Source organism: Lissotriton vulgaris, chromosome 5 (genome assembly GCF_964263255.1).
Source record: "Lissotriton vulgaris chromosome 5, aLisVul1.2, whole genome shotgun sequence".
NCBI lineage: Eukaryota > Metazoa > Chordata > Amphibia > Caudata > Salamandridae > Lissotriton > Lissotriton vulgaris.
The window spans coordinates 2,028,613,925-2,028,627,606 of NC_141693.1; the positions used below are offsets into that span (position 1 = coordinate 2,028,613,925).

The window sequence follows — 13,682 nt, forward strand, 5'->3', positions numbered from 1 at the left end:
CTACACTGTACAAAAGTGCTATGTTCGCCAGCCTGCTGCCAGACAAAACATCAGTCTGGAGAAAGCACATCTGTACATACTAGAATGGAGACGAGGCAGCAGTGCCAATTCGAAAGCCTCGGTAGTAGAAAAGGTGCAAGAGAGCAGTAAAGGAAGGGACAGACACCGAGAAAAGGCTGAGGCAGCTGAGTATCAGAGGGATGATGTTCATGCAGCCAGAGAGCCCAGTGTTCGAGAATGAAGCAGTCAGAGGCAAAGGGAGGAGACAGACACCAGTGGAGAGCAGAAGGTGGTAGTAATGGGGCACAGGGTGGCAGTGACACACGCCATGGGGACAAGGGAGGAGGCAACAACACAGAGAGCTGACGCATGAGGCAAGAATGTGCATGGGAAAATGCAGAGTGTAACGCTGTGCGCAACGCGGTGTGGGAGGCGAAGTGGTCTGGTACAAGGGAAGGTGAGCATGTGGCAGGGGAGACACAGCAGCGCGTGGCATGATAGATGAAGCAGAATGGGAGAAGAGTGTAGTAAGTGGGCAATAAAGTCACTGAAAACTCAGTCTGAGCGTGGTGGATACTTACCTCCAGGTCTTTGGTGTTACTATTGACTGCTGTGTTTTCTCCATTTACGTAAGATGAAGTCTAAGGAGGAAAAAAAATTATCCGGGGTAAAGAAAAGTTAGGTGAGAGTACAGACGAATGGAACTGTAAATGTGATTGAAGGGCTAGGCTCAGAGCTCCATCTAAAGGTGAAAGTGCAGCGCTCAGAGCTCCATCTACACGTGGAGGGACAAAGCTCAGAGCTCCATCTGCAGGTGGAAAAGGCAGGGCTATATGGTGCATCTCAAGGTGGAAGGGCAGGGCTCAGAGCTGTGCTTTAAGGTAGAAAGGTTAGGTTCAGAGCTCCATCTACAGATGGAAGGGCAGGACTCGGAGCTCGGAAGGGCAGGGCTTTATATGTTGTATCTCAAGGTGGAAGAGTAGGGCTCAGAGCTGTGCTTTAAGGTAGAAAGGTTAGATTCAGAGCTCCATCTACAGGTGGAAGGGCAGGACTCGGAGCTCCATCTACAGGTAAAGGGCCGGGCTATATACTGTATCTCAAGGTGGAAGGGCAGGGCTCATAGCTGTGCTTTAAGGTGGAAAGGTTAGGTTCAGAGCTCCATCTACAGGTGGAAGGGCAGGACTCAGAGCGCCATCTGCAGATGGAAAAGGCACGGCTATATGCTGTATCTCAAGGTGGAAGGGCAGGGCTCAGAGCTGTGCATTAAGGTAGAAAGGTTAGGTTCAGAGCTCCATCTAAAGGGGAAAGGGCAGCGCTCCGAGCTCCATCTTCACGTGGAGGGACAAAGCTCAGAGCTCTATCTACAGGTGGAAGGGCAGGGCTCAGAGCTCCATCTACAGGTGGAAGGGCAACGCTCAGAGCTCCATCTTCAGGTGGAAGGGAAACGCTCAGAGCTCCATCTTCAGGTGGAAGGGCTTAGAGCCATCTACAGGTGGAAGGGCTTAGAGCCATCTACAGGTGGAAGGGCTTAGAGCCATCTACAGGTGGAAGGGCTTAGAGCCATCTACAGGTGGAAAGGCTTAGAGCCATCTACAGGTGGAAGGGCTTAGAGCCATCTACAGGTGGAAGGGCTTAGAGCCATCTACAGGTGGAAGGGCTTAGAGCCATCTATAGGTGGAAGGGCAGAGCTCCGTCTACAGATGGAAGGTCAGGGCTCAGAGCTCCATCTACAGGTGGAAGGGCAACGCTCAGAGCTCCATCTTCAGGTGGAAGGGCTTAGAGCCATCTACAGGTGGACGGGCTTAGAGCCATCTACAGGTGGACGGGCTTAGAGCCATCTACAGGTGGACGGGCTTAGAGCCATCTACAGGTGGACGGGCTTAGAGCCATCTACAGGTGGACGGGCTAAGAGCCATCTACAGGTGGACGGGCTTAGCGCCATCTACAGGTGGACGGGCTTAGCGCCATCTACAGGTGGACGGGCTTAGCGCCATCTACAGGTGGACGGGCTTAGCGCCATCTACAGGTGGACGGGCTTAGAGCCATCTACAGGTGGACGGGCTTAGAGCCATCTACAGGTGGACGGGCTTAGAGCCATCTACAGGTGGAAGGGCAAAGCTCAGAGCTCCGTCTACAGATGGAAGGTCAGGGCTCAGAGCTCCATCTACAGGTGGAAGAGCAGGGTTATTTGCTGGATCTCAAGGTGGAAGGGCAGGGCTCAGAGCTGTGCCTTAAGGTAGAAGGGTTAGGATCAGTGCTCCATCTACTGGAGGAAGGTGCTTCGTCTACAGGTGGAAGGGCAGGGATCAGACCTCCATCTACAGGTGGAAGGGCAAAGCTCGGAGCTCCATCTACAGGTGGAAGCGCAGGGCTCAGAGCTCCATCTACAGGTGGAAGCACAGGGCTCAGAGCTCCATCTACAGGTGGAAGGGCAGGGCTCAGAGCTCCATCTACAGGTGGAAGGGCAGGGCTCAGAGCTCCATCTACAGGTGGAAGGGCAACGCTTAGAGCCATCTACAGGTGGACGGGCTTAGAGCCATCAACAGGTGGACGGGCTTAGAGCCATCTACAGGTGGACGGGCTTAAAGCCATTTACAGGTGGAAGGGCAGAGCTCCGTCTACAGATGGAAGGTCAGGGCTCAGAGCTCCATCTACAGGTGGAAGAGCAGGGTTATTTGCTGGATCTCAAGGTGGAAGGGCAGGGCTCAGAGCTGTGCCTTAAGGTAGAAGGGTTAGGATCAGTGCTCCATCTACTGGAGGAAGGTGCTTCGTCTACAGGTGGAAGGGCAGGGATCAGAGCTCCATCTACAGGTGGAAGGGAAAAGCTTGGAGCTCTATATACAGGTGGAAGGGCAAAGCTCAGAGCTCCATCTACAGGTGGAAACTCAGGGCTCAGAGCTCCATCTACAGGTGGAAGGGCAAAGCTTAGAGCTTCGCCTACAGGTGGTGGGCAGGGGTCAGAGCTCCATCTACAGGTGGAAGGGCAAAGCTCAGAGCTCCATCTACAGGTGGAAGGGCTTAGAGCCATCTATAGGTGGACGGGCTTAGAGCCATCTACAGGTGGAAGGGCAAAGCTCAGAGCTAAGTCTACAGATGGAAGGTCAGGGCTCAGAGCTCCATTTACAGGTGGAAGAGCAGGGTTATTTGCTGGATCTCAAGGTGGAAGGGCAGGGCTCAGAGCTGTGCCTTAAGGTAGAAGGGTTAGGAACAGAGCTCCATCTACTGGAGGAAGGTGCTTCGTATACAGGTGGAAGGGCAGGGATCAGACCTCCATCTAAAGGAGGAAGGGCAAAGCTCAGACCTCCATCTACAGGTGGAAGGGCAAAGCTCAGAGCTCCATCTACAGGTGGAAAGGCAGGGATCAGATCTCCATCTACAGGTGGAAGGGCAAAGCTCAGAGCTCCATCTACAGGTGGAAGGGCAGGACTCGGGGCTCCACCTACAGGTAGAAGGGCAGGGCTATATGCTGTATCTCAAGGTGGAAGGGCAGGGCTCAGAGCTGTGCCTTAAGGTAGAAAGGTTAGGTTCAGAGCTCCATTTAAAGGTGAAAGGGCAGCGCTCAGAGCTCCAGCTACACGTGGAGGGACAAAGCTCAGAGCTCCACCTACAGGTGGAAGAGCAAAGCTCAGAGCTCCATCTACAGGTGGAAGGGCTTAGAGCCATCTATAGGTGGAAGGGCTTAGAGCCATCTACAGGTGGACGGGCTTAGAGCCATCTACAGGTGGACGGGCTTAGAGCCATCTACAGGTGGACGGGCTTAGAGCCATCTACAGGTGGACGGGCTTAGAGCCATCTACAGGTGGAAGGGCAAAGCTCAGAGCTAAGTCTACAGATGGAAGGTCAGGGCTCAGAGCTCCATTTACAGGTGGAAGAGCAGGGTTATTTGCTGGATCTCAAGGTGGAAGGGCAGGGCTCAGAGCTGTGCCTTAAGGTAGAAGGGTTAGGAACAGAGCTCCATCTACTGAAGGAAGGTGCTTCGTCTACAGGTGGAAGGGCAGGGATCAGACCTCCATCTAAAGGAGGAAGGGCAAAGCTCAGACCTCCATCTACAGGTGGAAGGGCAAAGCTCAGAGCTCCATCTACAGGTGGAAAGGCAGGGATCAGATCTCCATCTACAGGTGGAAGGGCAAAGCTCGGAGCTCCATCTACAGGTGGAAGGGCAGGACTCGGAGCTCCACCTACAGGTAGAAGGGCAGGGCTATATGCTGTATCTCAAGGTGGAAGGGCAGGGCTCAGAGCTGTGCCTTAAGGTAGAAAGGTTAGGTTCAGAGCTCCATTTAAAGGTGAAAGGGCAGCGCTCAGAGCTCCAGCTACACGTGGAGGGACAAAGCTCAGAGCTCCATCTACAGGTGGAAGAGCAAAGCTCAGAGCTCCATCTACAGGTGGAAGGGCTTAGAGCCATCTATAGGTGGAAGGGCTTAGAGCCATCTACAGGTGGACGGGCTTAGAGCCATCTACAGGTGGACGGGCTTAGAGCCATCTACAGGTGGACGGGCTTAGAGCCATCTACAGGTGGAAGGGCAAAGCTCAGAGCTCCGTCTACAGATGGAAGGTCAGGGCTCAGAGCTCCATCTACAGGTGGAAGAGCAGGGTTATTTGCTGGATCTCAAGGTGGAAGGGCAGGGCTCAGAGCTGTGCCTTAAGGTAGAAGGCTTAGGCTCAGAGCTCCATTTACTGGAGGAAGGTGCTTCGTATACAAGTGGAAGGGCAGGGATCAGACCTCCATCTAAAGGAGGAAGGGCAAAGCTCAGACCTCCATCTACAGGCGGAAGGGCAAAGCTCACAGCTCCATCTACAGGTGGAAAGGCAGGGATCAGAGCACCATCTACAGGTGGAAGGGCAAAGCTCGGAGCTCCATCTACAGGTGGAAGGGCAAAGCTCAGAGCTCCATCTACAGGTGGAAAGGCAAGTTCAAGTTCAAGTTCGAGCATTTGTATAGTGCACTACTCACCCAGAGGGTCTCAAGGCGCTGGGGGAAGCGTTCAATATTTGTCGAATAGCCAGGTTTTGAGTTCTTTTCTGAAGGAGATGTGGTTCTAAGTAAGGCGGAGGTGGGTGGGGAGAGAGTTCCAGGTCTTGGCAGCCAGGAAGGAGAAGGATCTGCCACCCATGGTGGATTTCCGGTTGCGCGGGATTGCGGCGAGGGCTTGATTGGACGATCTTAGTTGGCGGGTGGGTTTGTAGAAGGACAGTCGAGTGTTGAGGCATTCGGGTCCTAGGTTGTAGAGGGCTTTGTGTGCGTGGGTGAGAAGGCGGAAAGTAATTCTTTTGTTGACGGGTAGCCAGTGGAGGTCTTTTAGATGTCCGGAGATGTGATCTTGGCGAGGGATGTCTAATATGAGTCTTGCTGACGCGTTTTGGATGCGCTGGAGTTTTTTCTGTAGTTTTGCTGAGATTCCGGCGTATAGTGTGTTACCATAGTCCAGTCGACTCGTGACCAAGGCGTGGGTGACAGTCTTTCTTGTCTCGAGGGGGATCCAGCGGAAGATCTTTTTGAGAATGCGAAGTACGTTGAAGCAGGAGGACGAGGCGGCGTTGACTTGTCTGGACATCGAGAGAGGGGAGTCTAGGATGAAGCCAAGGTTACGTGCATGGTCTGTGGGTGTGGGTGCTGCGCCCAGAGCGGAAGGCCACCAAGAGTCGTCCCAGGCTGAGGGGGAAGATCCTAGGATGAGCACTTCCGTTTTGTCTGAGTTGAGTTTAAGGCAGCTATGTTTCATCCATTCGGCTACTTCTTTCATGCCTTCGTGAAGGTTGGTTTGGCGGTGCTGGGGAGCTCCATCTACAGGTGGAAGGGCAAAGCTCAGAGCTTCGCCTACAGGTTGTGGGCAGGGCTCAGAGCTCCATCTACAGGTAGAAGGGCAGAGCTATATGCTATATCTCAAGGAGGAAGGGCAGGGCTCATAGCTGTGTCTTAAGGTAGAAGGGTTAGGTTCAGAGCTCGATATACAGGTGGAAGGGCAGGTCTCAGAGCTCCATCTGCAGGTGGAAAGGCAGGGCTATAAGGTGAATCTCAAGGTGGAAGGGCAGGGCTCAGAGCTGTGCTTTAAGGTAGAAAGGTTAGGTTCAGAGCTCCATGTACAGGTGGAAGGGCAGGAATCTGAGCTCCATCTACAGGTAGAAGGGCAGGGCTATATGTTGTATCTCAAGGTGGAAGGGCAGGGCTCAGAGCTGTGCTTTAAGGTAGAAAGGTTAGGTTCAGAGCCCCATCTACAGGTGGAGGGGTAGGACTCGGGGCTCCATCTACAGGTAGAAGTGCCGGGCTATATGCTGTATCTCAAGGTGGAAAGGCAGGGATCAGAGCTCCATCTGCAGGTGGAAAGGCAGGGCTACAAGGTGTATCTCAAGGTGGAAGGGCAGGGCTCAGAGCTGTGCCTTATGGTAGAAAGGTTAGGTTCAGAGCTCCATCTACAGGTGAAAGGGCAGGACTCGGAGCTCCATCTACAGGTAGAAGAGCCGGGTTATATGCTGTATCTCAAGGTGGAAGGGCAGGGCTCAGGGCTGTGCTTTAAGGTAGAACGGTTAGGTTCAGAGCTCCATCTACAGGTGGAAGGGCAGGGCTTTATATGTTTTATCTCAAGGTGGAAGGGTAGGGCTCAGAGCTGTGCCTTAAGGTAGAAGGGTTAGGTTCAGAGCTCGATATACAGGAGGAAGGGCAGGGCTCAGAGCTGTGCCTTAAGGTAGAAGGGTTAGGTTCAGAGCTCGATATACCAGTAAAGGGCAGGGCTCAGAGCTGTGCTTTAAGGTAGAAAGGTTAGGTTCAGAGCTCCATCTACAGGTGGAAGGGCAGGACTCGGAGCTCCATCTACAGGTAGAAGGGCCGGGCTATATACTGTATCTCAAGGTGGAAGGGCAGGGCTCAGAGCTGTGCTTTAAGGTAGAAAAGTTAGGTTCAGAGCTCGATATACCGGTGGAAGGGCAGGGCTCAGAGCTGTGCTTTAAGGTAGAAAGGTTAGGTTCAGAGCTCCATCTACAGGTGGAAAAGGCAGGGCTATAAGGTGTATCTCAAGGTGGAAGGGCAGGGCTCAGAGCTGTGCCTTAAGGTAGAAGGGTTAGGCTCAGAGCTCCATCTACAGATGGAAGGTCAAAGCTCAGAGCTCAGTCGACAAGTGGCAGGGCTCAGAGCTCCATCTAAAGGAGGAAGGGCAGGGCTCAGGGCTCCATCTACAGGTAAAAGGGCAGGGCTCCATCTACAGTTGGAAGGCCAGGGTTCAGAGGTACATCTACAGGTGAAAGGGCAGGGCTCCATCTACAGGTGAAAGGGCAGGGCTCCATCTACAGGTGAAAGGGCAGGGCTCCATCTACAGGTGGAAGGGCAGGGCTCCATCTACAGGTGGAAGGGCAGGGCTCCATCTACAGGTGGAAGGGCAGGGCTCCATCTACAGGTGGAAGGGCAGGGCTCCATCTACAGGTGGAAGGGCAGGGCTCCATCTACAGGTGGAAGGGCAGGGCTCCATCTACAGGTGGAAGGGCAGGGCTCCATCTACAGGTGGAAGGGCAGGGCTCCATCTACAGGTGGAAGGGCAGGGCTCAGGGCTCCATCTACAGGTGGAAGGGCAGGGCTCAGGGCTCCATCTACAGGTGGAAGGGCAGGGCTCTGGGCTCCATCTACAGGTGGAAGGGCAGGGCTCTGGGCTCCATCTACAGGTGGAAGGGCAGGGCTCTGGGCTCCATCTACAGGTGGAAGGGCAGGGCTCAGAGCTCCATCTACAAGTGGAAGGGCAAAGCACAGAGTTCCGTCTACAGGTGGAAGGGCAGGGCTCAGAGCTGTGCCTTACGGGAGGGCTTAGAGCTATATTTTAAGATTAACGGACAAGGTACAGAGCTACAGATGGTTGGAGTAGATGGGCTACGAGCTGTGACTAAAGGTGGAAGGGCGGGGATCAAAGCAGTAGCAAAGGTAGAAGGGCAGGGCTAAGCCATTTGGCTAAAAGAGGACGTGCACAGCTGAGACCTGCAATAGCACAACAGAATGCTTGCTCACAATCTTGCCCTGGAATCGGGTAACAGACACAATGTCATATGATTTGCAGGCAACATATACGCCTAAAAGCTGCACTCTTGAACTGTTTAAAAGGCAATGGCACATAACGTAAGATGGCTCTGAAGAGATAAAGTCACTTTGCAGGGTGGAGGATGCTACCATACACTGTTCCTATAAGTGCTGTCCATCCTGCAAACCACATAATGGGAGCTCTAAAGTGATGACAAACCCTACACCGGAGCTTTAGAATGGGGTTAACCCTATCCACCGCAGCTATAGAATGGGAGCAATCCTATATACAGTAGCTTCAGAGTGGGGGCAATCCTACACAATGGATGTCTAGAAGTAAGCACCCAGAGGAATGGACTCTAGCATTATACGCGGTGGACACAAATACTTATACATCTGGAGCTAACCATGTATAAGGAAAAGGGTCCCTATTAAAACTGTAAGGAAAGATACATAACTTTTCTGACTATCAGCTCTGTTGGATTCCCAAATAATCTTAGAAAAATGAGCTGTCTGCAGGATCTTTCTTTCCCCAAACGCTCTAGTCAGAATGACTCTGACAGACTCCCATCCACTTCTGCAGGTTTCTTTCATAGGATATACTTCAGCTTAAGTAACACCGGACAGTGTTTTCTGCAGAACCAATTGAATAGTTTACCGGTGCCAGTTACAGAAATCACGCTGGTCTGGGTGAAGTTAAACGGCAGGTCTCTGGACTTCTAAAATTATTGCTCCTAATTAAACAGAGGGAAGAATACTGTCCCTCTAATGGGCACATCATATGCTTCATATTTTGAGCACTATAAATAGTGTTTACCACTTCTGTGCGCTACAGAGATTAAAGAGTCATTCTCTAGCACTTCATATTTGATTCTCTTTTTTTTTTTTGCCCTTTACCCATACCTCTTGGCTATAACCTGGACAGGTGCCAGGACCAAACCAACAAGAAGCCAGAACAGACTTTTCCCCTTCTTGCAACTGAACTGGAAGAGAGGATGTGAAAGAAGACGTGGGTAGAGCACTTTTTTAAAGTGGTTTTGCTGAAACCGACCCATCACATCAAATGACAGCCAAGTCCTGGAGCCACAGATACATAAAGGATCCAACTGGAAATCTTATGAGGCAAGAACATGAAAGACTTGTTCTTATACGTAGGACACAGAGCCCAGCACCAAACAATATATTTAAAATGAGGGCCTATGTCTGCAGCCATTAGCACATTTCCATCAGACAGTGAGAGCAGCAGTCAGCTTATGACACTGCAGTACGATGCAGATTTTCTGTGCCTTCTGGCCTGCTAAACGCATGTGGCTATCAGCACAAGAAACCTTGACCCAATGTGCTGTCCATCTAACCCACAGATTTCAATACTCAAAGTAGGGGAAGGAGAACCTATTTCTTTTACTTTATATGGTCTGATGTTTTGTACAGCAGTGCAGAGCTTGTATGCCGTCCTACAGGGAGATGTAATGTATAACAGTCTGTGCAGGCCCTGTGCAGTATCCTAAACAGGACGTCCACTGTATAAAAGTGCACTGCAGACCGTAGATGCTGCAGAAGTGCATTTTCACTATTTGTCAAACGATCCGTTGACAATTTGCCCTCAAAATAGTGCTGACCAATGGCGTGCAAGTGCTGCACTTTGATACTCTTGGAAGAAAGAAGACACCAGAGCTGTTGAGGATGAAGTAAGTGCCAGGAGCAGTCACATGGTCTACTGAGCTCTCCAGACGATGTGTCACGTTAAGAGGCCATGGGCCCAGGACTACCTAACCCATACCGAGGACTATCAAAGAAGAACATAGCATAAGAGGGAAGCAGCAGCAGCTCCAAAACTGTACCTGGGAGACCAAGCCATTGAGCTGCTCCGAGAGCTGGCGCAGACTTTCGGTTGACGTGAGAGACCTGAAAAACATGTCAGACAAAAGTCGTCAGCTGCAGTCATTCATGAAAAAGAGCAAACAACACAGGAGTTAAAGAAGAAAGAATATTTCGGGCTGGGGAGGCATGTCATCCCATATAGAATTCAAGAGCTCACCGGCTATCCTCCACTGTTGTGTTGTCATCCTCCCAAGTACTTTTCTGAGGAGCAAATACAGAAGATTTAAATTCAGAGGGGAGAATTGAATTTGGAAAACAGATACTTTAGAAGCAAAAGGAAGAATTTCGGCATCAACAGCCTCTACATATCAGATGCTGTCGAGGTGAGGAGCAACCACACTTCCTCTAGTCCCGATATAAAGTGAAAACAAAAACAGACAAAACAGTCAGCCTGAGGCACAGCAAGTAGGGCAGGTCTTTTACCTATGTGCCAGGCTGTAGGCACAAGTAGTGCAAGCATCAGCAAGCAATGAGTATCCATTCTAGTATCCAGGCACGAGAAACAGAAGATCATCAGCAATCTGCCAGCCTGCAGAGATACAGACTGTCTGAAAGGACCAATGCATAACCACGTGAAACACACAACTACTGCTTCCACACAAGGGAATCCCTCCACACTTCACTGACAATGAAACCACAAGAAGGGAACATGACAATCACAGAGTGTCAAGAAGCAGGCGTGGGGATGAGTGGTAGCTTGGTGAGGCGATAAGTCAGGGTGAGGCAGGAGAAACAGATTCAAGCTAGTGAAATGATGAATGGCAAGTTGTGGGCAGTGACAGGAAAGCGGTAAGAAGCCAGTCAAGGACTGACATGGGAACAGAGTATCATAACAAGGAGATGAGCGGCAGGGCAGAGGATAAAGCAGGCCAACCAAGGTAGGGCAAGGGGGAAGAGAGAAGAAAAAAGCAAGCCAACAAATGAAGGAGAAGGAAGTAGGCTAACTGGGTTAAGCGGAGGTACGATAACAAGGGCCGGAGGAAGCAGGGGGCAGACAAGGAAGAGAACCATCGTGTGTAGAAGGATGTAGAGATCTGCAGCACTAAAGACAGAGGTAAACAACAGAGTTGAGCAGGAGTAAACAAACCAACATGACAGAGTAAGGCAAAAGAAACTACCAAGTGGAGGAAGAGAGCACGGGATGAAGAAAGAGGGAGGATAGAACTATGGGCAGAGAACACAGAGAATAGGGACCTCTAGTGTAGGAGGAAGGGACTCGCAGGGCAGAGAAGGAGGAAGTAGAGATCCAGAGTGGAGGAGAAAGAACCACAGAGCTGTGGGTTGAACAACGGAGTACCAAGGGGCTGAGAAAGAAGCAGTAGGGGGCTGTGAGGCGGGGGACGATGCGGGACACGATAAGAAGACAACAGAGTGGACTCCTTACCTGCCGCATGACGAAGAAGACAGGCTCCCTGATACTTCCATAACAGAGGCTCTTTTCCGCGCCCCACAGCGTGACGACAGTGACCCGGAAGCCAATCGTTCCGGAAGAACCAGCATGTCAAGCCCGAACCAATCAGGAGGCAGTCTGCCAGGTAACGAGGCACAGAAAAAGCAGGAAGCAGAACACCACGGCGCGCCAGCTGGAGAGAAGGAGGAAGACGCCGACCGAGTGGAGGATGCCGCGAAGCGTGGAGAGCAGCCAGAGGAGACCGCACCAGAGAGTCCAGAAGAACCAGACATCTGGACAGAAGATTGGTGGAGCCCGGGGGACAGGCAGTAGCCGCCACAACTCAGGAGAGTTGTGGCTCACACGGGTACGTGAACAAGTACCGCGGGAGCAGTGTGGGAGGGGAGCAACAAGGGTTTTAAATAGAACGGGGAGCACCAATTGAATTGATGTTTTTTTTATGATTAGTATCACTCCTCGACAACACCAGTTGCATGACCAGTTGTAGGAAGCTCCTTGAGCACTTCCCTGCCTTTGTCTTATCTGCTTCCTACTGAATCATATTTTTTCCTTTGCGCAATAAGAGTATAGGAAACCCTTTTCACCCCCCCCGGCCCCCCCCTCACACAACTCCAATTTCACACGGTGTGGTGACGGTAGATAAAATAAGAAAAGCAGGACATGGGCAGTGACCCCAGTTTTCTTTTTCTTCCATTTTCGAGCTGAACCCCGGGGGAAGCCATTACTCCAAGAGAGGACGAGGCCGTCTACAGATCATCTGACAAACGACTTGGGGTGACACCAGCCCAAGAGACTCATCGTTTTCCTATGTTCTAAGACCCTAGACTACAGTATTCCAAGACTATCATTTTTTGTTCCATTTAAAGTCCTGCTACAGGGTTGATCTAATTCAATAAAAACTACAATATTCAACCCATACGGCCTCCTCACTTCTGTTTCCGGCTGTCCCTCCGACAGGGGTAAAGGAGGAAGAGAGGAGGGAGCAACGTGCGGGTGGCAGTGAATACAATAGACAGGAGATGCATGGATTGGAGGAAGATGCAGGAGGGGGGAGACGGTATAGGCAGGCAGAGAGTACCATGGAGTAAAGGACAGTGAAGGATAAAGGTATATAATGGGGGAGGTATAAAGAGGGGAAAAAAGGCACAACAGGGGAATAGTGCAGCGGTACAAGGGAGAAGGCGCAACGTGGGAGGAGCAGGCAGGCAAAGGGAGGGAGGGAGGAAACGAGTATGTAAGGGGAGAGCTACAGAACATGGAGCCTAACAAGGAGCGAGAATAGTCACCGTGAGGGAGGGTAGAGTCAGAGATGGGGGAGGTGTGGTTTAAGGAGGGGGGGGGAGCATGACGCAGTGGGGAATAAGGAAGTGTCACAAAGTAATCAGAGTAGTGTAAGTTCAGAGGGGAAGTGTCATGGGATGGGGTGTCATTATGAAGGGGGATTTGAGGGTGAAGGGGAGGAGAGAGCAAGCCACTTTCAACTTCAACATTTAACTATGGTGTTAGTGTTATCACTACAAGACATACACAATAGGAGTTCATGCTCACAAACCTGCGCTGGGGGCACGCAGTCAGAAGCTGTTGTTATCAGGGCATTGTTAGTCAGGCCGCTACTGTGGAGGGCTATGGAGGCATCGTCAGAAAACTCTTCATCATTGGGAGCAGGCAGGTCGCCTTCCATGTATGCCTGCTACAGAAGACACCACAGAGATTTTACAATAAAACACTGTGCAGCAGGTAGCATGCAGAACAAGGCAGGACACAGTGGGCAACAACATGAAGAAAAGGCTCTCTTGTAGCAGGCATCGTGACATCCAGAATGACACGGGAAAGTAACCAAAAGGAAAAATAGGCCACTGGAGAGGAAGCACGTTTCGTAACATTCAGAATGAGGCTCTGCACATAGTCCTCGAAACAAGGCAACCACAAAGCAACAAGACAAATGAACTATGTAAAAAGGCACAGAAAAACAGCACAACAAAAAACAGGGCCCACAAATACACAGGAACACCAGAACAACATGAAAAAACTTTACAACAAAGACGCATCATAAGATGTACACAATAAACTGTGTGTTGTTCACATGCAGTCCTATACAAGAGCAGAAATTTAGGACTTGTGTTTTTTTGCAACACTGGAATTGTTGTGTCCTGTGCTGAATTTAGTTCCATTGAATATTCATGACAGCCGTCCTGCAGATCTCACCAGGAATCTCAGAGGTTTCGAATCATAATCTGTTTTTATTATTTTAGAGGAAATAGCAATGTGCCTGCACCCCCACACCCCTAACCAACAGCACAGTCAAGAACCAAGACACAGGAAAGGCAGTGGTCAGCCCTTGAAGCACACGGTTTCAGTAGATCCGGGCAACAGATGACTCCTTCACAGCTGACTTCC

At 51.0% G+C, this 13,682-nt stretch overlaps 1 protein-coding gene across 10 annotated transcripts in view; it reads right to left on the bottom strand.

The window, feature by feature from the left end:
• Positions 1–13,682, bottom strand: part of GOLGA2 (golgin A2) — a 375,277-nt gene that overhangs the window by 275,817 nt on the left and 85,778 nt on the right. For 4 of the 10 annotated variants that reach the window (XM_086924918.1, XM_086924916.1, XM_086924915.1 and 1 more), the window contains 4 exons: positions 12,838–12,975; positions 10,032–10,075; positions 9,835–9,898; positions 582–641 (listed from right to left, as the gene is read on the bottom strand). In XM_086924918.1, coding sequence (XP_086781044.1) covers positions 582–641; positions 9,835–9,898; positions 10,032–10,075; positions 12,838–12,975 — 306 coding nt within the window. The remainder of the gene's footprint in view (positions 1–581; positions 642–9,834; positions 9,899–10,031; positions 10,076–12,837; positions 12,976–13,682) is intronic. The other 6 variants (XM_086924919.1, XM_086924917.1, XM_086924914.1 and 3 more) reach the window with 2 other exon arrangements.